General features: G+C 47.4%; 1 protein-coding gene across 1 annotated transcript; it reads left to right on the plus strand.

Moving 5' to 3' along the window:
• The first annotated feature begins 843 nt into the window (after nucleotides 1-843).
• LOC136375601 (alpha-2-macroglobulin-like protein 1) lies at nucleotides 844-22570 on the plus strand. Its single transcript, XM_066341206.1, has 35 exons — nucleotides 844-1006; nucleotides 1979-2141; nucleotides 2499-2551; nucleotides 3432-3449; nucleotides 3976-4135; nucleotides 4731-4815; nucleotides 5662-5776; nucleotides 6110-6224; nucleotides 6623-6732; nucleotides 7269-7436; nucleotides 7755-7985; nucleotides 8392-8455; nucleotides 9211-9356; nucleotides 10312-10461; nucleotides 10799-10915; nucleotides 11465-11612; nucleotides 12036-12147; nucleotides 13394-13619; nucleotides 14118-14244; nucleotides 14533-14654; nucleotides 15120-15174; nucleotides 15852-15935; nucleotides 16332-16508; nucleotides 16669-16750; nucleotides 17118-17274; nucleotides 17474-17548; nucleotides 18756-18918; nucleotides 19564-19781; nucleotides 19964-20179; nucleotides 20578-20702; nucleotides 21057-21147; nucleotides 21578-21646; nucleotides 21867-21969; nucleotides 22062-22103; nucleotides 22490-22570. The coding sequence occupies exons 1-34, from the start codon at nucleotides 956-958 to the stop codon at nucleotides 22100-22102; spliced, it is 4137 nt and encodes a 1378-aa protein (XP_066197303.1). The 5' UTR covers nucleotides 844-955; the 3' UTR covers nucleotide 22103; nucleotides 22490-22570.
• The last annotated feature ends 1496 nt before the right edge of the window (nucleotides 22571-24066 follow it).

The raw sequence follows: 24066 nt of genomic DNA on the forward strand, positions 1-24066 counted from the left end.
ATTTGTCCTTATAGCTGCCTGTGTGGAATCTCAGGAGAGGGGGAGAGGTGAGGAGAGGCTGGCTCCTCCCCACATCCCACCTCTTCATTTAGGCTGTGCTAGAAAGAAATTACACCCCCTATAAACAGCCTCAGAGATTTCAGAGGAAGAGAGCCATTTGAGATTGGGCAGCAAGAACTCCCAGGATGAGGATAACCATCCTCCTGAGCCTTCTGTTCCATGCTGCAGCTTCTTCTCACCAACTGTGAGTGATGTTGAACTCTTGTTTCAGTCTCCTTCATGAAGGCATCAGTCTAGCTAGATGGACCACATCCCGTGCCATCATGCTTCCTACATGAGATCAGTTGTGATCTATTAGACCACCCCAAGGAGTAGCTGAGTCATATACCTTGCCTCCCATGCCTTAATTTGACTCCTGCAGGTCAATATAAGCCAGCTTTTTGGGGGTCGTCCAGGTCAGACCTTAGGCCCAGAGATGATTTGCTCTGCAGTTGCAATGCCAGATCAAGCCATCAGTGTCTAGACTACAAGGTTATGAAACTGCTTCTGAAGACTGTACGGGATGTTTTTGGGGTGTTCAGGAGATTGCTTGAATAAGGGGTTTGAGAAAGATTATAGGGCTATACTTAAGCTAATCAAGCAGAAACTGTTTCTCAAGTTTCAGTGAAGCAACCACTTTGCTGGGCTCAGTGTTGCTTTTGAATGCTGATGGAAGCCATGGCACATTGCTGAGGGATTCTGCAGTAGTGGGCCACAACGGGGAACCTGACACCTCTTGAGACCTCAGACTGATACCACCTTTGCTGCCTCCCCCCCCCACAGACACTACCTGGTGGTGATCCCTGCAGCTCTCCGGTACCCATCCACCCAGGTTGCCTGCCTCCATATCACCTGTCATGAAGCAAAGATTCAAGTGAATCTGGCCTTGGAGCGCTCTGCAGGACAGGAGATTTTGATGCAGGAAACCATCCAGAAGAAGAAGACTTTCCTGTGCACTAAGTTCTGGGTGAGCCACCCTAGGCAAATGCCATCACTGATTTTCCTTTCAGGAAAATGCTTGTGTGACTCTCTAATCAGGGATGATGTGGGTAGGGTCTACTTTGTCTTGGTGTGAACCTTTCAGGAAGGGAATGGGTGGTGTCTAGGGATACACAACCCAACACAATCTGTTAGTTAGCACTGAATTTCCTCTCTGAATCAAATTTTTAAATGGAATTTACATTTGTTAAAATCTGCCAGAGTTCTGGATACCATCTATGTCCTTCTCTTCTGTTACAGACCAGATGAAGCAGCTTTAGCTCTTTCTGAAGGACTTGTGCAGGTTCACAGCTAAAGCTTGGGGAAATGGTGCCTTGCAGAACATACTGCAGTTTCTGTAGTGCTTGAAGTCAGGCAGCAACTCAGCTCTTGGGAGCTACTGAAGACTAGCTGGATGGAAATGGATACACTTGTTGTTTCTAAACAGCATCTTAGAGGTTATTTATTGTTGGTGAGAACTTAGCAAAGATCTGGGATAAGGCAGATGTGTCTAAGCAATGTCCCTTCTGTTGTACTGTATATTCTGTGCTGAGGCTGCCTGGGGTCTTTGGCATCCAGAATCTTTCTGGTTGTGTTTTCTACTTTGGATTTCTTGCCTGTAGGTTCTGGGTACTTCTAAAAGCCTAACATTTGAGGCTGTGCAACTGCTCAGTTGCTCTCTTTTGATTCTCTGCTACCATCTCCTACCTTCCTGTCATCTGCCCATCTTCCTGAACAAGTCTGAAGACTCAAAAGTGTCAGGTGCTTTCTTGTCACCAGCGGGAAAAAGGACAGATTCTAGGGCCTCCTACTGTTCATGTAGGACTATGTAAGATCTGGTATCAGAGGTTGTTGGTGATTGTTCCCTCCTGGCACAGTGGGAGGGAACTAGTTAGTTGTTCTACTTTACTCTCAGAAGATTACCTGGGGCCTGTGTGCTCTCCTCTCTCTGTCTGTACAGGTTGCCCCTCCAGCTGATGGCACAGAGGAGGTTGCCACTGTAAAACTGACCATCACAGGAGATGGGGTCAATGTTGAGGAGCAGAAAAAGGTCCTGATCTCCAAGGCCAGGAGTGGCACCATCATCCAAACAGACAAGCCCATCTATGAACCAGGGCAGACAGGTGAGATCCAAATGGGAGCAGCTGAGGGTCCAGGCTGTTTGCTGGTTGCACCATATGGAAAGACTGTGATGCCCTGAAATGCATGAACAGGCCTAGCAGGAGGCTTTGGGACCATGTCTCTTGCTGAGTGGTGTTTTCAGTGTTTGTCATGTCTGGCTTGTGATGGCTGTGGAGTTGCAGGAGGGAGTAGATAATGATAGCCATGTCCATGGTACCTTACATGTGGGAATGGTAGTGTCTGATGTTGCCACAACTGTGTCTAGAATGGAGACAGGAGCTGGGGAAGCACACAGAACCAGGAGTCTGCAGGGAAAAACTGAGATCTGATAATATATTCCCTGATTTCCTTGCCTTCAGTGAAATTTCGCATTGTGACTCTGGATGAGGAATTCCTGGCACTCAACGATTCGGTAAGCAAGTCCTGGGGGCTGTGGAAGAGGCTGCCTTGTACCACACATGGATCCTACCTCCTTTCCACCCTGCTCATCTGCCAAAGCTCCAACTTTTCCAGGTTCCTCCCTGGCAGGTTGTATGAGTATGCAGAGGGGAATAGTAAATGCCAGGAAAATGGTAGAGGTGGCAATGTCTCTTGTTCATCTTGGTAGAATAAACACGCAGCTGCAAGTATGGGACACATCGATTCCTGATGTGATGGTGTCATGGGGGAGTGAATAGATTGTAAATCAGGTTTTCCTTCTTGTGGGGAAGGGTGCTTTTAATCTGCACCCTACAAGCTGGAATGTGGGAAATGCTGCTTAGACATTAGGACAAACTTTTTGATTCCAACAATGTGGAAATGTGTCCAGAAAAGGCATTTTTATCTCTGGAGATGTTCAGGTCACAGCTGGAGAAGGCTATGAGCAATCTGCTCAGGAACACATGTTTCAGCAGGATGTTGGATTAGGTGGCCTCCAGAGGTCCTTTCCAAATTATGTGATTCTATATCTCTGTAACCCTTTTAAGACTGCACCTGAACCAGAGCTAGGTTTGTTTGGGTTATCACTTCTGAGTTTTTCTGTCAGGAAGTCATTAGCAAGTTCTATGTGGCCTCTAGATTAGTTTTTGCTTTCCATTTCTCCAGACCTTATTGTAATGATCCCACTTGGTATTTCTCCTTTTCAGTGGCATTTGTTTTACTTTGTATTGTTGTCAGCGCTCTTAAGTTTCCAAATCACCAGTTGCACATCCTTCAGAGAGGGCTCTGAGTCTGAAGTACCTTGTGTGTGGCGCTGGCATGTGTTTCTCTTTTCTAATGTTTTTGCTTTTTTTTTTTTTTTTTTTCCTCCCCAGATTTCCCTGTTTCTTCTGGTGAGTGATGCTGAAATCTCAAGTTAGAGTAATTGTGATGGCAGTCATTTCACTGTGCTGTTCATGTTCAATTTCTGGTAGATTTTACAGACCTCTGAGTGGAATAGTAGACCTTCTTTTTTTGTTGTTGGATGTTAAATTCTTAAACTAAGGTACTCCTTTCACCTTCTTTTTTATGCACTTCTTCGAGGTTGTGCTCCCAGGCGCTTAGTGGAAATCTGTTGTTCTAGACTTACAAGAGAATAAATAGAAAATGTAGATGCTTATGAAAGAAAGTTAGAACTGTGAAGGATCTTTGCTTAAGATCAGAATTTAAATAAGTATAGAAGAAGGCTCAGATACTGGGAGCAGAATCTGAACATTATCATGTCATCAACATTTCCTGATCAGTCTATACTAAACCCCATTTCATTAGCTGTAGAACCTGGTAGCCTACAACACCGAAATCCTGAAGCTCAGTTTCTGCGGGATGTGGATCAATGAGATGCTGGAACAACTCTTTCTTTTCCTGTGTGTGTGTGTGTAGGACCCTAAGAACAACCAGATAGAGCAGTGGCAGGACGTGGTCCCTCGGGATGGCATTGCAGACCTGTCCTTCCAGCTGAGTGACGAGCCCCTGCTGGGGACGTACGTCATCAACGTCACCAGTGCCGGAGCCTACGGCAGCTTCTCCGTCAAGGAGCACGGTATGAGCACACAGGGGCTTGTCTGAGCTGCTGAGAGGACCTGGCACTCCTGGTTATTCCTTGATAACCATCCCAGGAGTAAATGGGAAAGTAGTAGCATCTGTCATAGAAAAGAGTCTAAGCTGAGGCTCAGGAGAGGAGACCACTTAGGGACCTTGGTTTAGTGTTTGGGAGGAGTGTTGTGCATGACCCCAGACCTTTGACACAGCTGATCCCTATGGATCTTGGAGTCAGATAAAAGAAGGCAATTTAGGATGGACGTTTCCAGAGAATATGAAGTCCAGTGCTTCCTCACTTCCCTTCTATTCCCTAATCAACTGTATTGGGAGGCCAGCCTTCTCTCAGTGAAAACAGCTGTCAGAAGGGGAGGGACATGGTGGAGGGCATGTTTGGATTAGTATGGGAAGGAGCAAATTATCCAGGGCCTACACACAAATCTGTTAAAAATACATGAAAAATCTTTCCTTTCCCCTTTTCACCACCTTCCTTCTCCATTTCCTGTCACTTATTCCACCACAGTCTGCCTTTATGTTAATTCTTTGTGAAGGCTGTCCCTGGCCAGTGTTTCCTACAGTCGTCTGTTTTTCCCTTCCAGTGCTGCCAAAATTTGAAGTGATCTTGGAGGTGCCAAATCAGATTTATTCACTAGATACAACCTTCCTGCTCCGGGTGTGTGGCAGGTGAGGACTCTGATGGGAGGGATGGTCCTGTGTTAATTTCTGGCCTGATGTGCACAAGCTGGATGGGTAACCATGAGGAGCTAAGGGCAAGTTTACTACACTTCAGTCCCAGGAAGACAGAATCTTCCATGGCAGCTGTTTGCACCCTGAGGCAACACAAAACACTCCTGTAACTATCATTCTGATACTCAAATGCTGCTTTTCTAAAAACACTCCACAAATCTCCACATAAAAAAAACCTGGGGGAACAATTTACCCTTTGACTGTAAGGGTAAAATTTACCCACAGACAGAAGAAACTGTTTGTGGGACAGGCTGTAGCAGATATGAGGTGTTCCTCTCCCTGAAGAACAAACTCATGAGAAATGATGGGAAGCTTTTCCAGATTATGCTCAAGTGGAAACTAGAGGGAGGCAAAAAGGAATTGCCCCAGGTATGATCCAAGGACAACGTTACAGTTAGCCCCAAGTAAAGGTGATTTTTTAATAGAAGGCACTTTCTTAGTCACCCATGTTTCTGCCCTTAAGATGATGAATGCCTTCAGCACATCCTGGGGTTATTGCAGGTGATGCTGATACGTAGTGCAGTCAGCGCCTACAACACTCTAGTTACTCAAAACAATTTAGTTTGATGCTAATTATATCATAAAGCCCTTGATCTCCCATCACTGTACAGCCCTGGCCTGACCCAACTTGCTGGGTCAGGGCTCCCGGGCCTGCTGCATGGCTGCCACTCTTGTGCTCTATTGTGAATATCCAGCAGTGAGTGGTCTCTGGAGCTATGCAAAGCAAGCCATGTGGTCTCCCACTGTCTGACTGTCTCTTCCTTTTCCTGCTCCCCCAAACAGATACACTCGTGGGAAAAGCGTCCAGGGGAAGGTTCATGTGAGCCTTTGTCAGAAGATAGCCCCATTCCTGCCCAGTGATTCCAAACCCGATCTCTGTCACAAATTCAGCAACCAGGTGAGATGCTTAGGAAGAGCTGAGCCATATTGAGAGGCATTTGTGCTCAGCCTCAGGGTAAGACAAGGCTGCTGGGTCCTTTAGCTGAAGTAATAGCAATGTTAGCCCATAGTTTTGGCTGCTTGGCCACTGCTACTGGTGCTGCCTCTCAGCAGCTGTGTTTGATGACTGTGCCTGGGCGTCATCATGTGCCTGCTCCACACCCTGGGCTGCAGTGCCAAAAGGCAAAGCACCTCGAGAGCAGCAGTTTCGTGCCACTGTTCCTCTGCCATTTCCTTAACTTCTAATCCAAGTGCCTCACTCAGACCGTGTTTCTCCTCTCTGTACTTTCAGACAGATGAGGCAGGTTGCTTCCTCACAAATGTGAGCTTGTCCTCCTTCAGCCGAGACTTTCGGTACTATCAGGACAGCATTGTCGCAGACGCCTCGCTGGTGGAGAATGCCACAGGTAACTCTGGAATTTCTGGTGCCTGGCAAGAGGCAGGTGAAGATGTGCTGATGTGACCAAAAGCACTGGAGACTTTCAGGCTTAGCAAGGGATTTGAGCCTTCTGAGCCCATTGGGGCCTGGTATCCAGCCCCACAGATAGAGACAGCAGCTCTTGATGGCACGACGTGCTGAGTCTGAGCGGGGTGCCAGGTGGTGAGGCTCTCTAAAAGCTAGAAGTTAAGTGGGAGGAAGATCAGACACCCAGGATCTTGGGCAGATCACCATTGGGAAGTGAAATGTGTGTGCAGCTCAACATGTCCATCTGTGTTACCAGTGGGTCACTGCAGGGAAATTACTGAGGAGTGCTTGGCTTTGTTGCTCCCTCTCTCATGTTTCTGTCTTGCTGCTTTCATTCAGAGATACAGGTCAATGCTTCCCGCAAATTACTGATCTCCAGGATTGGTGGGATGGCTTTGTTGGATGATGTGAATTCTTACTACCATCCTGGACAGATGTACACAGGAAAGGTAATTCCCAGTTTCAGTTCTTTGAAGGGGAGAGCATGAACAATATTTCACAGTAACCTTTACTTACTGTCTTTTCTGACCTCATCTCTAGTCAGGGGCTTGGGAGGGCACAAATGACTCCCGGAGACAAAACTCTTGAATTGTGCAGTGTCAGAATAACACCCAAGACTGCCATTTACCAAATAACCCATGAGGGGGAGCAGCTATGGGCTTCAATATGGGGGGTGCAAACCCAAACGTTTGGAATTTCAGCAGCCAGGCAGTCTTCTGCTGTGAAGGAGTGGAGAGCATTGGAGGTTGGACCAGATGACCCACTGTGATCCCTTCCAACCTTACCCATTCTGTGCTTCTGTGAATGAACATGGTAGTGCAAGTGGTAATATGAAAGGAGCAGTGGCAGTGTTGATAAAATTATTAGTGACTGAAAGAGTGATCTTGCTGTCTTTGGAAACACTGCTCCTGACTTGGGGAAGCCAGAGATTCTGTCTGCTGACTAGATTCTTCTGCACTTCTCTTGCTCCCCATGATGTTCTCAGATTAAAGTAATTGATTACCAAGGCAAGGCACTGAAGAACAAAGAAGTCCTCCTTGTAGTAAACTGTGCTGAGCGGCAATTTAGGCAGAAGTACATCACTGGGGACTCTGGAACAGCTTCATTTAGCCTGGATACCTCTGCCTGGAACAGCACCTTGGTCTCCCTGGAGGTAAGTGAGGAAGGGTGTGTCTTGTGGCAGGGGTATGTGTGCATGTCAGAACTTTTTATTATGCCCCACAGACATCTTCCTTGTTCCTTCCTGAGGGAGAGTAACTCAAACCTGAAACACCTCATCATGTTCTAGTTCTTGGCTGAGATCTTGGCTCTCCCTCTGAAAGCTTATTCTCCAGGTCCCGGTTGATTTTTTCATGAGCTCTCCACAGAGACACCTGCCCTTTGGCATTGCTCAGATCATCTCACCAAGGTGATTTGCAGCTGACTTGCTTAACTAGAGAAATTAACTGGTTTGGCTTTTTTGTCTCACCAGGCAAGTGTCCTGCATCAAGATCCAGATAGAGAGCCTGGGACAGCTGACTCGAGTTACCAGCGTGCCTCTTATTTCATATATCCATTCTACAGCACCAGCAGGAGCTTCCTCTCTATTGTCCGTGTGCCAGAGACAATGCCCTGTGGTAAAACACAGTCTGTCCAGGTGGACTTCAGAATTTATGAGGAAGACCTGGAGCATGGGCCCAAGCGTGTCATTTTCTCCTACTTCGTGAGTTTCTGGGAAAGCCCTAGTGGGGAACAGCTGAAGGCCCAAGATCAGCATCTCTTAGAGGTTCAAGCCTGATATTTGATAGTCTTGGCTCAGGCCAGGACAGGGAGTTCCTCCAGTCATCATGGAACAGGATCCTAGTTTTGATTCTGGCACTGCAGTAATAGCAAAAAGGCAGAACCTTTCTTTTAGGCTCCGCACAAGTGCAGGGCAGGTATTGGCCTTACCTGTTCTCCTTGTCACTTCATCCCTGAGCTCTCCTTACTAGCTGATAGCAAATAAAGCTAATATTTCTGCCCCAACCCCCATTTAATCTCCCAATTTAGTTTCAGGGTTACTTTGATCTTCTTGGTGATCCCAAAGGCTATGTGAATATGTGACCATCCCTTTCTGTGTTCTTCTCTAGGTCACAGGGAAAAGAGGGATAGTCCATGCAGGTCAGCAGACTGTTTGGGTTGGGCTGCCAAGAAGTAAGTGCACTCCCCAGTGTCATGTCTAGCAAACACTCAGTGGTCTGTGGCAGCCACTCTTATTTGGATTTGTGGCATAAACCTCCCCACAATGTAGGGGTGGCTCACCACTTGTATGCTGCATCAGAGCACAGTGCCTTTCCAGATTTCATGTTCCCTTTGCCCTCCTGCTTTGTACCAAGAGAAGAATACTCAGCATTTCCCAGCCCATAGACTCATCTGTTTTCTTCAAGTCTCCTTTTGTTTCTGCTCCAGCAAGCAGCATGAAACTGTCGCTTTACCCTCCATAGCAGATCTATCTACAAATAATCCGGGTAATTAGGATGCCACAGTTCATAATTTTGATGTCTGTTGACCCACTGCTGTCTATTTCTCCAGCTCTTGTTTTTCAAAACCTGAATTGTAAGTATTTTGGGACAAGGTCACCTCTTCATTGGTGATGGGATGGGAGATGTTGGGTGAGAGGAGGCTTTGAAAGATATCTGAGACTCTCACTCTTTGTGGAGCCAAACTTGAGCTCCAAAGTACTGTTTCGTGTCCCCAAGGCAATAAACAGGAAAGTCTTTTGCTGGTCTTGAATACCAGATCCAGAGATACGCTGATTGTTTCAGCAGTCTCCAGAAATCTCTTTGGTCTTGAAAGACTTCACTAAAGGAGGAAAGGATTTAAGCAGGCACATGCAGAACAGCAAAGCTGATCAGACTCATTTTTCATTACCAAATCTACTTCGTCTGTTCCCTCTCTTCTCCATCTAGTGCTGGAAAGCTCCTTTTCCATCCCTCTTACATTCAGCTTGACCTATGCCCCTGCTCCAAGACTTGTTGTTTATGCCATCTTCCCTAATGGAAAAATCATTGCTGATTCTGCCATCTTCAGCGTCTCCACGTGTTTCAGAAACAAGGTAGGGTTTGTGTTGGAGTGACTAATGATTGAATGTGTGAGCGTGGACATGCCTGCTGCAATGAAAGGACAGCTGTGTGTGGCTGTGTGATGCTGTCACATGAACTGCAGTTTGTGATTGCTGAGGTGTGCTGTGATGTTCAGAGCAAGTGTGTGCTCAGCATTGTGGGGGCTGCTGCAATGTTTGGAAAAGGCAGAGAGTTGCTGTCTGTCTCCATAGGCAACTGCAGCCTGGTAGGATCATAGATAATCCAGCCCAGCACAGGTCATTTGTGTGGTTCTCAGTAGAGCTGCTGCTCTGCTGCAGCAGCAGGCAATTAGATTTGTTAGTACATGGTATTGGGATGACATCTGAAAGTGGACGATGGAAGAAGTGGATTTCACTGGCCATCCAGAAAGGGCTGAGTGCATCTGGTCATTGTGACGTCCTTGGGAGTCTGCTTTCTTGGCTGTGTCTTGCACTCCAAAGGTGAATTTCTGAGAGGGCATTACCCCTGCTCCACAGCTCCACAGCTGTTTGATTGCCGTAGACAGTCAGATTCGAGCAAGAGCAGGAAGAGTTTCAGGAAACTGAGGCCAATCCCACAAACAGCCTGGAGATAAGGACTAGGCTTATTTTTGATCTGGAGCTCCAAAAGAAGGGGCTTCAGAAGACAGCTGTGAGATGTGTGACCATGGCTTGCTGATTTGCTGGGTAAAGAAGAGGGAACTGTTCTCTGACATGGGAATGTCTCCATGTGCACACTGATGTCTTCCCCTCTGCCATCTTTCCTGTTAGAACCTCAATGTGGTGTTTTTTTAATACCTCCTGGGGGTCCTTGGGAGGTTCCTTGGGTTTCTATTCAAAGCAGGTCTTTGGAAAATGTCTTTATGTAGGTCCCTTCCTGCCTGGGAAGTGGTAGGGTAGTCACCCTTAGAAATGTCACTTAGGCGTTGCCTGCATTCTTCCCACCCAGGTGGAGCTGAGCTTCTCAGTGCCAGAGACTCTTCCTGGCTCACAGGTTGGCCTCCGCCTGCAGGCAGCTCCTGGCTCCACGTGTGCTGTCTGGGCTGTGGATCCAAGTGCCTTTCGGACAAAGCCAGGGAAAGAACTGAGCAGCCACTTGGTGAGCTTTTTCCTTTCCCTGCTGACACGATGCCAGTGCACCTGTGCAGAACTTAACTCCAGGAAACTGAAAGCACAGCCTGGAGGGATCAGCACTGCTTCTAGTGTGGGTGGGTAGGGATTAGGGATTAAGGAAGAGGTTGAGCATCACTCAGTGGTAAAACAGCTTCTGTGCTGGCACTATCAGAGGAGAGCCCAGGAAATGACAGCAATCCTGAGCTTTCTGGAATGCGTTCACACACAGTAGCCAGAAACAACTCAAACAGGCCTTGGATGCATGAGAGGAAGGAAATGCCAGGTTTATTTGGCACTGATTTTTTTTTTCCTTGCTTTCTCAGATCTATGGGCTGTTCCCATCTGTTTATAACTCCAGGTATCCTCGCCAAGTGTCTGAAGATGATCGTTCATGCGGGTTCCCAAAATCTGATGAGCCTGATGTCTTTACAGCATTCAGGGTAAAAAATGGTTGATTTGGTGGGTTGAGATAACTCATGAAATGAGAGAAATGTGGCCCCTGACTTTATCAATATCCAAGGGATGCCAATTGCAGATGAGGCAGTGAACAGCTGCAGTTTAGGCCTTGTAATTCACTTATTATTTGAATAGGTGACTTGAAATGTATAAGGAAAAATCATTGTGCAGTTGCCACACTTGGATTGTGTGACTCAGGATGCCAACGATTAATCATTACTTTAATTGGATTTCATGCAATTTGTTTAATCTTCATAGCATGAGCAATTTGCACCCTGCAGGCAGAGAAGGCATAGTACCCAAATGACCATGTGTTTGAAAAGGAATAAATTTGGCTGTCTCAGGCCAGATGAATAACCTTAGAAGACTTTGTTTGCCATTGCTGGGGATCTGAATTATTCCTTCCCAAAATGAAACAAAAGAATACAGAGGACAGCCAACTGTCCACCCCACTTCATAAGGGAACAGGAAGGCACAAGGGCAGAGGGCAGAGAGGAGAGGATGATCTTATGGTGCTTAATTTTTTCCTACAGGAAATGGGTTTGAAAATTATGTCCAACACCAATATCAAGAAACCCAGAGTATGTCCAACCACTCCACTGACACCTTTACTACGGGGAACAGGAACGTTTATTTCCAGGCCCATGTTGACGTTTGGCCAGCCCTATAAAGTATATAACAGTAAGCATTTACCAGCTGTTTCTTCTTACATGGGAGGCTTAGTCTTTCATGTGAAAGCAGCCGTGGCTTTGAGCCAAGAGGCAGCACTTGCTGCGAGTGCAAATGGAGGAGAAAGAGGGTTTCCTGTCTCTAAACCTGTTGTGCTAATGTGAAGGATGTCTGGATCCCAGGTTTTAGCTCTGGAGTGAAGGAAATGTTGCCTGTCCCATGGTGCCTCCACATGCAAATAAAGCCCAAAGCATCTCTGATATTTGAAATGAGGCAAGGGATTTTAACATTTGGGATAGCAACATTTTGTCCTGTTGCCATGCTTCCCAAGAGCTGACTGAATCTGCAGCAGCCTGAGCTGAGCTGGAGCTCCTCTGCTCCTAACCAGGACCTAAGGACCCCGTGCTGACTGTAGGTCTTTGTTGTTTCCAACAGAGCATCTGACATCAACCTATCAGCCCACTCTGTTTCCACCATTTTCTTCAGCTGAAGGGAAAGTACACAAGCATTTTCACCAAACCTGGCTGTGGGATTTGTATTCTGTGGGGTGAGTAAACTGAGCAGTGGGGGTTTAGTGGGTCGTTTTGTGTGGGTGGGAGTGGCAGCAGATGCAACTGAGTTTAGATGATAGGCAACTGTGCAAGACACTTAAGGACATACATCTTGGAGCTCATACCTGTAGGCTGTTCATTGCTGGAGCTGATCTATGCATTAAATGCAATCTCCTCTACTGGAAGTGCTGGTCATCCATGAGAGGTGGCTAGCACAGGAAGATAGAAAAGCATGAGGTGCAGCAAAACAGCTTCATTTACTGCCTATGCTCTGCTTTTGATAGTCCTGTGGGCTTGCATCTCCCAAAATGTGCTCACAGATGTATCCTGGTATCCAGGGGAAGCTGATGTCCATAGAAGCCCTTCACAGGACTGAGGAGTGTGTCCTGTGAGAAAGGCTCAGTGTGTACACAGGGTGTGCAGAGAGAGCTTTCGGAGATTTTTCATCTGAGACTTCAAGATTTTCCTGTGTGTTCTCTGAGGACTGAAATATGCTCAGGTCAGATCCTGAGTATATTTTCCATCAACATCTGCCCTCTCCCACCTCCACCGTCCTTACAGATACATCCACCTCTTCACCCCTAGCAGCAGATATTTCCTCTGTGACTTGTTCACCAACCTGATCTGAGCCACCAAAAGGTTTCCGTGTTGTGTGCTGCCTTCCTATTTCACACACCTGGTGAAATAAGCCAAATAATACCAGTATCTTTAGCAATGTCTGCTTTTTGTGTCAGCTGTGGTGGTAGCTGCAGAACAGTCTGCTCCTCTCAAAAGTTATGATGTGTGCACAGGACAAGTCTTTGCCCTTTCCTCATGTTGGGCTTTAAGCTGTCAGTGTCTCACAGGACAGGGAATGGCTGGATCAACCCTCTCTGCTAAGCCCTACTGCTGCTAGTCTTGCTGCTCTGCTGGTCTCTGGTTCTCCATTCCTAGGCCAAGAAGGATATGGCTGACATCTGTAAGCCATATTTAGATGTGCAAAGGGCAAGTGCTGTCTGTGATTGATGGCATCTTGTAGCCATGTAACCTATTGACCCAAGTGTTCTGTCGATATAAGCACCTGAGGCGGGGCGCCCACTTCTACAAGGACTTACTTGTAACCCTGCAAGGGCTGCAAGTTCAGCAGGGGTAGGACTGAGGTGAGGGGATAAGGTGCTCTGCAGAGGACACAGATCAGGACACCTGGCGTGGCATACAGCATCATTCAATTAAATGCTTCTGTCACTGTCTACTTCTCCCCAGCCCCAGTGGGAATAAGAGTATCCCTGTCACTGTGCCTGACACCATCACAGAATGGAAAGCAGGAATGTTCTGCACAGGAAGTCATGGCTTTGGGTTTGCTCCGGCCTCCCGGCTCATTGTTTCCAAGCCCTTTCATGTGGAGCTGCCACTGCCATCTTCTGTCGTCCAGGGTGAGACCTTCAACTTGAAGGCCACAGTCTTCAACAACCTGCAGCAGTGCATGAGGGTAGGTGAGCCCTGATAGCCTCTGCGAGGAAAGTGGGACATGGCTGACCCCTGTGATCATAGAAACACAGGGGAAGGGACCTTGAGGATCACCCAGTTCCAAGTCCCCTTTTGAGAAGTCATGGAAATTCAGTGATGTTCCCTCTGGCTGGAAAAGGGAGAACATTACCCCCACTTTTAAAAAGAGATATAAGGAAGCACCCTTGATAGGCCTGAGAGATAGGCCTGTGCAAACCCCATGAAGTTCAGCAAGGCCAAGTGCAAGGTCCCACACCTGGGATGAGGCAATCCCAAGCACAGACACAGACACACTTGTTGCCCTTGATAACCCTGGCCAGGCGGGCAGGACTTTAGCTTTCCCAACCTGATCCTTGGCTAATCAAACAATCTGTGTGTATTCCTCTCAGGCTGTGCCCCTGCTTCCATCCTCTGTAGGCTTCCTTTTTGTGTTGTTGATATTTATTTATTGCCACCTGCCATCTCCCTGCTGCCCCTTCAGATCCAAGTGACCCTGGAGGAGTTTGCACACTTCCAGCTGAAGCCATGCAAAGGCTGTGTCTACAGCAGCTGCCTATGTGCTGGGGAAGCCAAGACTTTTCAGTGGAGTGTCACAGCTCAGCAACTGGGTGAGGAGCATGGGGAGGTGGAGTGGTGGACTTGGGAAGGGATGGGACCAAGGTGGGGATGTTTTGTAAGAGCTGACATAGAGTGAGGAGCTGTTTGCTCTGTTACCCAGAGAGACCTTATTTTTGCTTATCCTATGGTCATGGTTACTCGCAGGCCTGTGCTAGGAGGTACAGGGACCTATAGGGCTCTGATCAAATTTTTTGTTGTCAGCAGGCAATGTCGATTGTATTAATGGGAAGTGTTTCCTCAGAAGGTGTCTTATGCACCTAAATGTGTGTTATTTTCAGGGCTCGTGAACATCACCCTCAGCACAGAGGCTGTGGCCACCAAAGATCTCTGTGGAGAGGAGATACCATTCATCCCAAAACAAGGACAGAAAGACATAATCACCAAACTCATTCAAGTCCGGGTCAGTCAAGCTGTTCTGTTACCTAAGCCTCAAAGTAGGCTTTGTGCAATTTCCAGATTTTGTGTGTGTTATTTTTGGGAGTTACCCCTTGCTATTCAAAATGTGTAATTATCATCTCGGGGTGTGAGGGTTGATAGATGCAGAAGGTAGAGGGAAGACCTTCACTTCATACCATGGAAAACTTTAAACACTCTTTTATGTCCTTGCCCCCTGAGTTCTCTGCTGAATCTTACAGCACCATTTTCATAGATATTCAGAATTTAGGATATTCTGAAAATGCATGCTGCTTTCTGATCTGAAGTGAAAATGATTGAAAGTATTTTGCATTTTTGTATGATAATGATGATACTCCAGCTGACTGTCCACCCTGAACCAGGATTCCAAATATACCTTCTTCTAATCCACTTGTAATCCCATTTCTCTCCTGGGTGCTCATTAAAATGCCACTTTTATGTGCTCCAACAGCCAGAGGGAGTGTTGGTAGAAAAGGCTCACAGCTCCATCCTGTGTCCTGAAAAAGGTAGATGGATTTTCTTCTTTCACCCTATTTATCCCCCTCTTCCTGCCTAACCACCTTCTGAGTATTTCCACATGTTGAACTATTTTCTCTGCTGCATGATGAAGCTACAGACTTCTACACTCTAATTGTGGGGCCAGCTAAGGCTGTCTCCTAGGCAGGGATGTGGGGACATCTCTGGCACTAATGTGACATCTTGAGGCCTTTCTCACCTGTGGAAACAAAGCCACACTACTGAGCATGGTGACACTGGAGGACATGGCTTAGGATTGCTGCTCCTGTATTGAATTTTATGGTGTATGATGGGGCCATCAGATGATTTTGAGAGCATGAGGAGCATTGAGAAGACAATCCTGCAACTGAAATCTTAAATGAGATGGACTAACTTCTATAGAGAAAAATAGGTGGCTTTGACCCACGAGGGTTTCCAGATTTTTCATCTGAGACTTCTGAGACTTTCATCTGAGGGGCATTAGAACAGCACAGTTACCATGAAGTGGATGGAGGAAGTCAGGGGTGGAATGGGACATGTATTTTTGAAGTGATTTACAGTCTCTGTGACAGGAAAATGGGAAGCTATCACAGAACATCCTTGAACAGCTTCTGGGGATTTTGAATGCTTTTTTCAACAGAATCTCTTTCTTTTTTGTTCTCCCCACACCTTACCTGACTGGTTTCAGGGAATCCAGCAGAGGAGTCTGTGTCCCTGGTGTTGCCTCTAAATGTGGTTGAAGGTTCAGTCAGAGCCACTGTCTCGGTCACTGGTAAGGAATTAAGCTATGGTAGTACCCTTGCAAATCTCATATCTCTGAGTTTAGCCCTAGGAAAGTCCAAACCTAAACTCCCCCCAGACCCCTTTTGAGATTTCCAAAGCTCCACTGCCCTGTTCCTCCCACGTGTGTGGCTGTGTTTCCTGGTTACTGACAACCTAAAACACTCAGCAAGGGAGAGAGTGTTGTGTTACTGAGCTTCCCTGCCAGGATGGGAATGTGTACAGTTCATATGAGGGACACAGCAGAATGGAGGTGGCTGGACAGAGGTGTCCCCACACTGCTGGGACAGGCCTACCTTGCTTGGTGCACTGCTGGGAACGGTCACAGGTAGGAGGAGGTGGATCCTACTGCCCAGGAGATGGTCAGGGGGCTTATGTTTTGTCTCAGGGGACCTCATGGGGATGGCACTGCAGAACCTGGACCACCTGGTGCAGCTGCCCCACGGCTGTGGGGAGCAGAACATGGTGCTGTTTGCCCCCATTGTCTATGTGCTGCAGTACCTGGAGAAGACAAGGCAGCTGAGCCCTGAGATCAAGGACAGGGCAACAGGATTCCTGCGCAATGGTGAGTGCAACAGGCCCACCTTGCCCCTCTGCCTTCCCCTGTGTCCAACAGTCTCAGGTTCCTGCTCCCCTTCCACCTGGAGCACTCAACCACCCCATTCCTTACAGTGATTTTGCTGCAAATACCACTGTGAGCGCTCATGTCCTGTCCTGCTTCCCAGGGTACCAGATACAGCTGCAGTATCAGCACCCCGATGGCTCCTACAGTGAATTTGGTACCAAGGATGAGTACGGTAATACTTGGTAAGCCCAGGGCTCTCTCCCTGCTGTCTACCTGCTCTCTGACAGCCAGGAGATGGGCAGCTTTCTGCATCCAGCATGAAGCCCTTGCTGTCCTATTGGATCCAAAGTGGTTTAGAAGCTTTGTGGACTAGGGCACTCCATGGGTAGGCATCCCCAGTCCTGGGGATGAACTGACCTTGAACCAGAACATTAGAAATAGCACAATAGGTAAAGAGAGATCCACCAGTTTCAAACTCCCACTTTTTTCCCCTCAACTTCTGCTTAGATTCTTTCTTTCCACTCATTCTTCCTGCTCTTTCATGCACTCCACCTCAATCTGATTCTTCCTTCCTTCTTTCATGCCTTTTTTTCTGTTCTCCTCAATCAGGCTGACTGCATTTGTGATTAAATGCTTTGTCCAAGCCAAGCCATACATTTATCTGGACAACCGGATTATCCAAGCTGCTCTCACCTGGCTGGAATTCCACCAGCTTCCCAGTGGTTGCTTCAAAAACGTGGGACAACTTTTCCACACATTCATGAAGGTAGGAGCCAGTGCACCTTGAAGGACAACACCAAGCAGTTCTTGCCAAGTGTGCTGGTAATTGTTTAAATTCACTTGCCTGTGTTGTTGTGCTTTCTTGAGAGGGAGCAAGCCAGGGGTAGGTGAGAACTCTCCTGAAAAACTTCAGTATTTGCCTATTAATTTTCCCAACTTTTTGGATGTATATGCTTTTTTTTTAGGGAGGTGTAGATGGGGAAGTCCCCTTGGCTGCCTACATCACTGCTGCATACTTGGAGGCAGGAGCAACACCAGAGGTAAATACTGGGATTCTTTGCCATGCTGTTGCCTTAAGACCTGAATCTTAAAGAGCTTAGTGGTGACACTGGGGTAGGCAACAGAGCACCTTGGAGGGACTTTGTGGGCAAAGTGATAGGGTGGGTGAGGAAGATTTTGCAACTTCTCAGGAAAAGCTCTCCCTTTGAGGAGGGCATCCCTGCCAGGGAGAAGGTGAGGTTAAACTACTGGGGTCTGCTGTGCTTCATGGCTAAATATTCTGTTAGCCATTTCCCAGGAATGAGCTGCTCATTCCCACTCCCCCCACCTTCCATCCCCTTGTTGATCCTATAAAGCTGAAGGCTGATGGTGAGGGTGGGTGGAACTGCTCCCACAGTCAAGTAAATAGACATAATGTAACTCCTAATAGGGTTTAGCTTCACAAAAAAAAGCAGGAGTCTGGGAAAGGAGTGCTGTAGGGCAGCTGGAACTACATGCTTAAGTAATTACAATAAGAGGAAGCTCTTACAAGTGTTAAGGATTGTAGCTAGTTACTAGACTGTGGTACAGGCAAATAAAAAACCAATTAACTTGATGGAGAAACACAATTGTAGCCATTGAGAAGTGAAGTTCTCTGGATCACAAAAGTAAGTGAAACAGCAACGGTTTTCAGTGGAACAGAAAGCAATGGGCTTAGGCAAAAAAAACCAAAAACAAACAAACAAAAAAAAAACAAACAAAAAACCAAACCAAAACAAAAAAAACCAAAAAAAACCAGATAGAAATTAACCTTCTTTCTGCAATAGATATCCTTCAGGTCACCCTTTTTTCGCCACAAGTACAATTATTCACTCTGAAGGTGAATTAAACACAGTTCCTCTGCTCAGCACGTTATGTGTACACATTTGCAGTTGTGTGATTTTGCTGTTGTTGTGTTTGGAGTGGGAAAGTAAGACATGGTGGTGTTATTCCCGAAGGAAAGGTGTTCATTTCATTGAGAGAGCACTGCTGAAGCCCAAAACCAGCTCAGGGGGGGAGGTCTGTCTAGCACCTTCCACCAAGGGCTGAAGACACTGGCGCTGCACTGATACAGAGAGAGCAGGTCTGGGCACAGAGTCACCTGAGTGAATGAGTGGGGTGCTTTCTGTGCTGGCATATCCCAGTGCACGCTTCTGCTCGTGTCCCAGGGCCTGCCTGGCTCACAGGGGTCTGTGTGTGTGACCAGGACCGTGTCCCTCTCTCCTGCAGAGCACAGTGGTGCGCAGGGCTCTGGGCTGCCTGGCTCCTGCCCTGCCCAGGGCTGCCAGCACCTACACCCAGGCCCTGCTGGCCTACACCTTTGCCCTGGCCAAGGACTTCCAGCACACCCAGGAGCTCCTCGATGTGCTTGACCGAAAGGCCATCAGAGCAGGTATGTGGGCCTCAGTGCCAGGGCAGCATCAGAGAAGGGACAGGTGACCTTTCTGAGCCCTTGGTAACATGCAGCCTGGGAGCAACACAGCCTTACCCTCCAGTTCCTTCACTAAGGAGGGTTTTTAGACATCCACTGAAAGAGCTCATGGCCTGTGCTGACAACACTGTGGTGTGGGTGCTGATTTCCTTCAGATCTCTTGCCCTTTTCTGGTACCTAAAGTGGAGGTTGGGGTCTGGGGAGACTTGGGCATTCTTGTGCAGGACTGCAAAATGCCAGAGAGGAAAGCAAGCTGCCCCCATGTCTTGTTAGTCCCCAACCCTCAGGGCTGGCTAGTGGACAGCTGGCTAGTATCAGGTAGTTAGTGAACCTGGCAAACAAGGCAATACAGAATTTGGACAGCTGGGAGGTCATGCATATGCAGAATTTTGGCATATTAGTTTTTGTATGTCACCGTGATGTGGAATATGGAGTGTTAGGTGTTGCCAAATACATTGGTTTTCAGCTGCCCTGGTGATGTGATGATCCAACCAAAAGGTGTTTACCCAATGGTCTCTGCAGACACAAGCCACTGTGTCTAGGAGGCTAGGCTACAGTTCTTCCCTGGCATCCCTCAAGATTCCCTCTACTACCTTCCTTTCCCAGATGGGCAGATCCACTGGAGTCAGACCTCATCCAGGCCCAGAACCAGTACCAGCCCTTGGTCACAGCCAGTGTCTGCGGATGTGGAGCTGACATCCTACATCCTCCTGGCCCTGCTCTCCAAGCCAAATGTCACAGAGTCTGACCTCACTACAGCCTCTGGCATTGTGGCCTGGCTCACCAGGCAGCAGAATGCCTATGGAGGCTTTGCCTCAACACAGGTAACTCATGGCCAGGGAAAGAGATGTTTCTTGAGAAAGAGCCTCTGCAAGATATGCACACAATGTATGCAAGTGTAAATGCTTTGGGCAAATGAGCCCTTGGATATAGAGGTCCTCAGGATGCTGATTTCAAGTGTCTCTGGATGTCAGAGATGCAAATGTAATTGTGTTTTCCTTTCCAGGACACAGTAGTGGCCTTGCAGGCATTGGCTAAGTATGCAGCACTGACACACAGCACACAGGGGGATGCAGAAGTGAGGGTGAGGTCCCATGGAGGCTTTGGGAAGAAGTTCCAAGTGTCCTACCAGAACAGGCTGCTGGTGCAGGAGGCGGCACTGACAGAGGTCCCGGGCAAGTTCCTGGTGCAGGCCCACGGCAGCTGCTGTGTCTTTACCCGGGTAGGTTCCCACAGACCCTGCTGTGACCACCCTCACCTCCTCACCTTGTGGAAACCAAAACTGTGTGTGTGGGAGGAAACAGACAGAACCTGCCCAAATATGAGGACCATGATGATACCATGGCTCTCAAAAATGTCTTATAGTGGTCCCACTGCTGTGTGCCTGACTCGCACAGTCTCTATTGAAAGTTTGAGAAGGAGCCCGTGGAAGGCTTCCAATCTGTGTAACCTTTATTTTGGGTACTGGGATGAGTGTGCTTACTGCGTATCATTTATCCATTCACTCTCTGGGGTCCAACCTTGAGAAGTTGAGTAGCCACTGGAAAAAAAAAAAGGTGTCATAGATGATATCAAGCTAATTATCAACGTCTTAGTCTGTCTTTTTGTCTTTTCCTGCAGATGGTGCTGAGGTACAACACCCCCTCCCAGCAAGACTCAACATCCTTTGCCTTGCAAGTCAAAACTGACCCGGTCAATTGCACCAAGGACAATACACGCTCTGTTACTGTCCACGTCAATGTCAGGTGACTCTAAAGATCTCATCCCACTTGAGAAGGAAAGATGGGCAAGCGTGGAGAGCTGAGGGGTGCTTCTTGGCTGCAGTGGAGGCAGCAGGCAGCAGGAGGGCCAGATGGAGAGCCTTGGCTCTTGCAGGAGAGAGCTGTGCAGTAGTCAGCTCAGACTGAGGATGCTCAGAGCAGTGCAGCCAAGCCAAGCCATCCTCTGCACCCTGTGAGAGGGAGCAGTGACTGCCCTTGCTGGGCTGCCTGGCTCAGGGCACTGCACACAGGGGCTGGTGGTAAAGGGAAGGGAAAGCTGGGAGACACTCTCTTTTTAATGTTCTTCCCCAGAGACTCTCTTTTTAATCTTCTCCCCAGGTACAATGGAAAGAAATCCACTTCCAACATGGTGATTTTGGAGGTGTCCTTACTTACTGGATTTGCCCTGGCTCCAGGATCTGAGGTGTCTGTAAGAAGTGTGGAATCAGGGTGGGGATGTGGTGTCAGTGGAACCATTTGTGCCCAAGGAGAGGGGAAGGTTGCATAGGAAGGTGTTGCCTGTCTCTTCCTCAAGCAATCTCCCCATCCCTTCCCCTCTGCCACACAACTAACAAGAACACATACCGTTGGCTCTTTCTTTGAGTCTTGAGGATGGTGATACTTATGGCATGATCAGTTTAGCATATCCCTGTCACCTAAGCAGCTCTTGTCCTTGGGGATTGCAGGAGCTGAGTGGCCCTGTAGGGAGATCAGCCTGAAGAAATAATGAGTCCAAAATACATTTGGAAGAGAGTGAATGAGAATCTGCCCACTCAAACTTAGATAAACCTTGTTGGGATGTCTCACACTTTCCTTTCAAAATACAAAACGAAATTGCTTCCTCCTCTCTCCTGTCCTAGCTGCAGCATGGGCACTCTGTGAGAAGAACTGAGAAAACACAAGGAAGTGTTGCCATCTACTTGGACAAGGTAATGTCTGTGCTGCTGGAGAAGCTGCAGGAGTGGAAGGCACTGCCAGAGTTGTTGGGAGAATCCAGAGCTGGGGTTAGCAGATCAGAATACTCAAGATTCATCTTGAAGTCCAATGTTTGAGTCTACAGAGTTGTTATTGTCAGTTAATAGGATCAAATTCAGGTGAGGAATAAAAAGAACAGCTAGCAAGAGAACTGTCATTTATTTTCTCCCCCAGCTGAGCCATATCTCAGACACATATGTCCTGCAGCTGGAGCAGGAGATTGAGGTGACCAACCTGAAACCAGGCCATGTCCGGGTCTATGACTACTACAACCCAGGTCAGTGTGGAGCCATGGGGTGCCAGGGCTGCCTGGGTGTTTGCACTTGGCTCTGTGCAGGCATAACTTACATCTCTCCTGTTCTGTTGCAGAGGAGCAGGCCCTGGCTGACTATAATATCTTCTGTATCTGAGGTAGGTGCAAATCCCCTCCTCAGCCCCTTGTACAGACCTAGTAGCCCTGTTATGCTTCCTCTGCACCCCATCCACTCCTTTGTGTCCCACTGAAGCCCTGTGTATCTGATTCAGCATGTTCCATTCATCTAGGATTGTACCTGAAACTCCCTAAGCAGAATTCATGGTACTAGTTTCAGTTTATTATCCTTGGGTATGGAGAGTTTCTCTTTCCTGGGAGGGGCTGAAGTAAAACAAAGATTCTGGATCAAACAAAAAAATCCCCCTTTCCTTTCAAATCCTTAGCAAGAGCCTGTGCTCTCTAGCTGTTAGCATCCCAAAATTAATAATTTGGGTCATATCATTTGCTCTCTGGGTTAGTCTCTCTTCTCCTCTCATTTCTCCAGGGACTTGGACTGCTTCCTTACTGTCCACTGCTTTAGCTCACAGGAATCCCACTGGTGCAAGATGCCTTAAGACAGTGGGGCTGCTGCTGTTAATTGCTCCTGGTGTAATGAAACCTGTGTCATCTGGAAAGTTACCTCTCAGGCTTTGGACTTTGGTGTTGTGTTACATCTCAGGTTGGATTTCAGGACTAACTCCAGCCTAACGTATGCTGCTCATCCTGACAGCCACTACCTGGTGAATATTTGGGGGTATCTGATTAATTCTGATTGTTTTAATCCAGAGATTTCCTTGCTTGTAGAAAAAATGAAAATAAAATACAAATCACAAATTTGGGTACTCTGGTGTGTGTTTCGACTCTGTGACAGTGTTTACCTGGGAAGAATGGCAGAAGCAAACTCTGCATCTGAGCTGTATCACTGGCATTCATTTCCTCCAGCTCTGGATTCTCCTCCAGCAGTGTTGGGCAGCCATAATTATGGGGTGAGGACTCCTTGTCCTGCATGGAGACTGATCCCACTGAGCATCACCTAATGCACACAGATGTAGCTGAGCCATAAGGTCTTGGCTGCTAGTGCACTTATGTGGATGTAAATCTGCCCTGCTGTGTATCTCACAGACTGACTCTGTTTTTCTGGCATAGAAAGCAGAAAGGGAGTGATTTTAGTTTCTGCACCTCCTGTGGAGCTGGATCTTGTGCAGGACAAGTCAAATCTGGGTTGTCAGGAAGGGGTGGTGTCCTGGTGTTGAACCCCCTGCCAATGAGCAAGGAAAGTGAGCAGCGGTTTTGCCACATTACAAGGAGCTGGGTAGGCAATTCAACAGCCAAAGAGTATGTGAAAATTCAACATCTATCACTACTTTTTAAAATAAAACCTCTCGATTTAACTGCTGGTGATCATGGACCTCTTAGGTTGACAGTAGCATGTCCCTGTATAAACAGGTAGATCTCCACAGACCCTCCCTAGAGCTGGCTGCAAGAGTGTGATGGCTAAGTGCAAAGGCAGGCTTAAGAGTCTGGAAGACAGGTGAGGGTTGAGGGTCAGGATTTGGTTACAGCCCTGAAAGCTCTCCATACCCTGCAGCAAGGCTGGGATTTATGGTGGTTTAATGGGAGAGATTTAGAAAGCTTGTTCAAATTTTAACTGTGATGCTCCAGAGTAATCCTGAAGACTCAGCAAGTCCTGTCCATGAGACAAAGATATGAGTGTTTCAAGTTTTTTGTTTAGGAGCAAACACACCGAGGAGATGTGCCAGCAAGGCAGGCTGCTGACAGCCTGCTCTGTGCTTCATGTGCAGTTTAGCAGGGCTAGAATGAAAGTATGAGCTCAGCACAGCAGCTGGATGGTAGCAATATCTTGTGCAGTGCCAGAAGTGGCTGAGCTGATGCTGCAGGTGTCACTTTCTCCTCTTGCACCTTTATTTAAACAGGTGCTTTTCCTCCTCCATTTATTCAATTTTCCTCAGTAGTTCATGAGCAATGCAGGTCTCAGCTCTTCAGAACAGAACTTTATATTATTTTTGTTGAAACTCTTTTTTAAAAACACTTTACAAATATTTCTGCTTTCTTTGCAAACGT

The sequence above is a fragment of the Sylvia atricapilla genome, chromosome 2 (genome assembly GCF_009819655.1).
Source record: "Sylvia atricapilla isolate bSylAtr1 chromosome 2, bSylAtr1.pri, whole genome shotgun sequence".
Lineage (NCBI taxonomy): Eukaryota > Metazoa > Chordata > Aves > Passeriformes > Sylviidae > Sylvia > Sylvia atricapilla.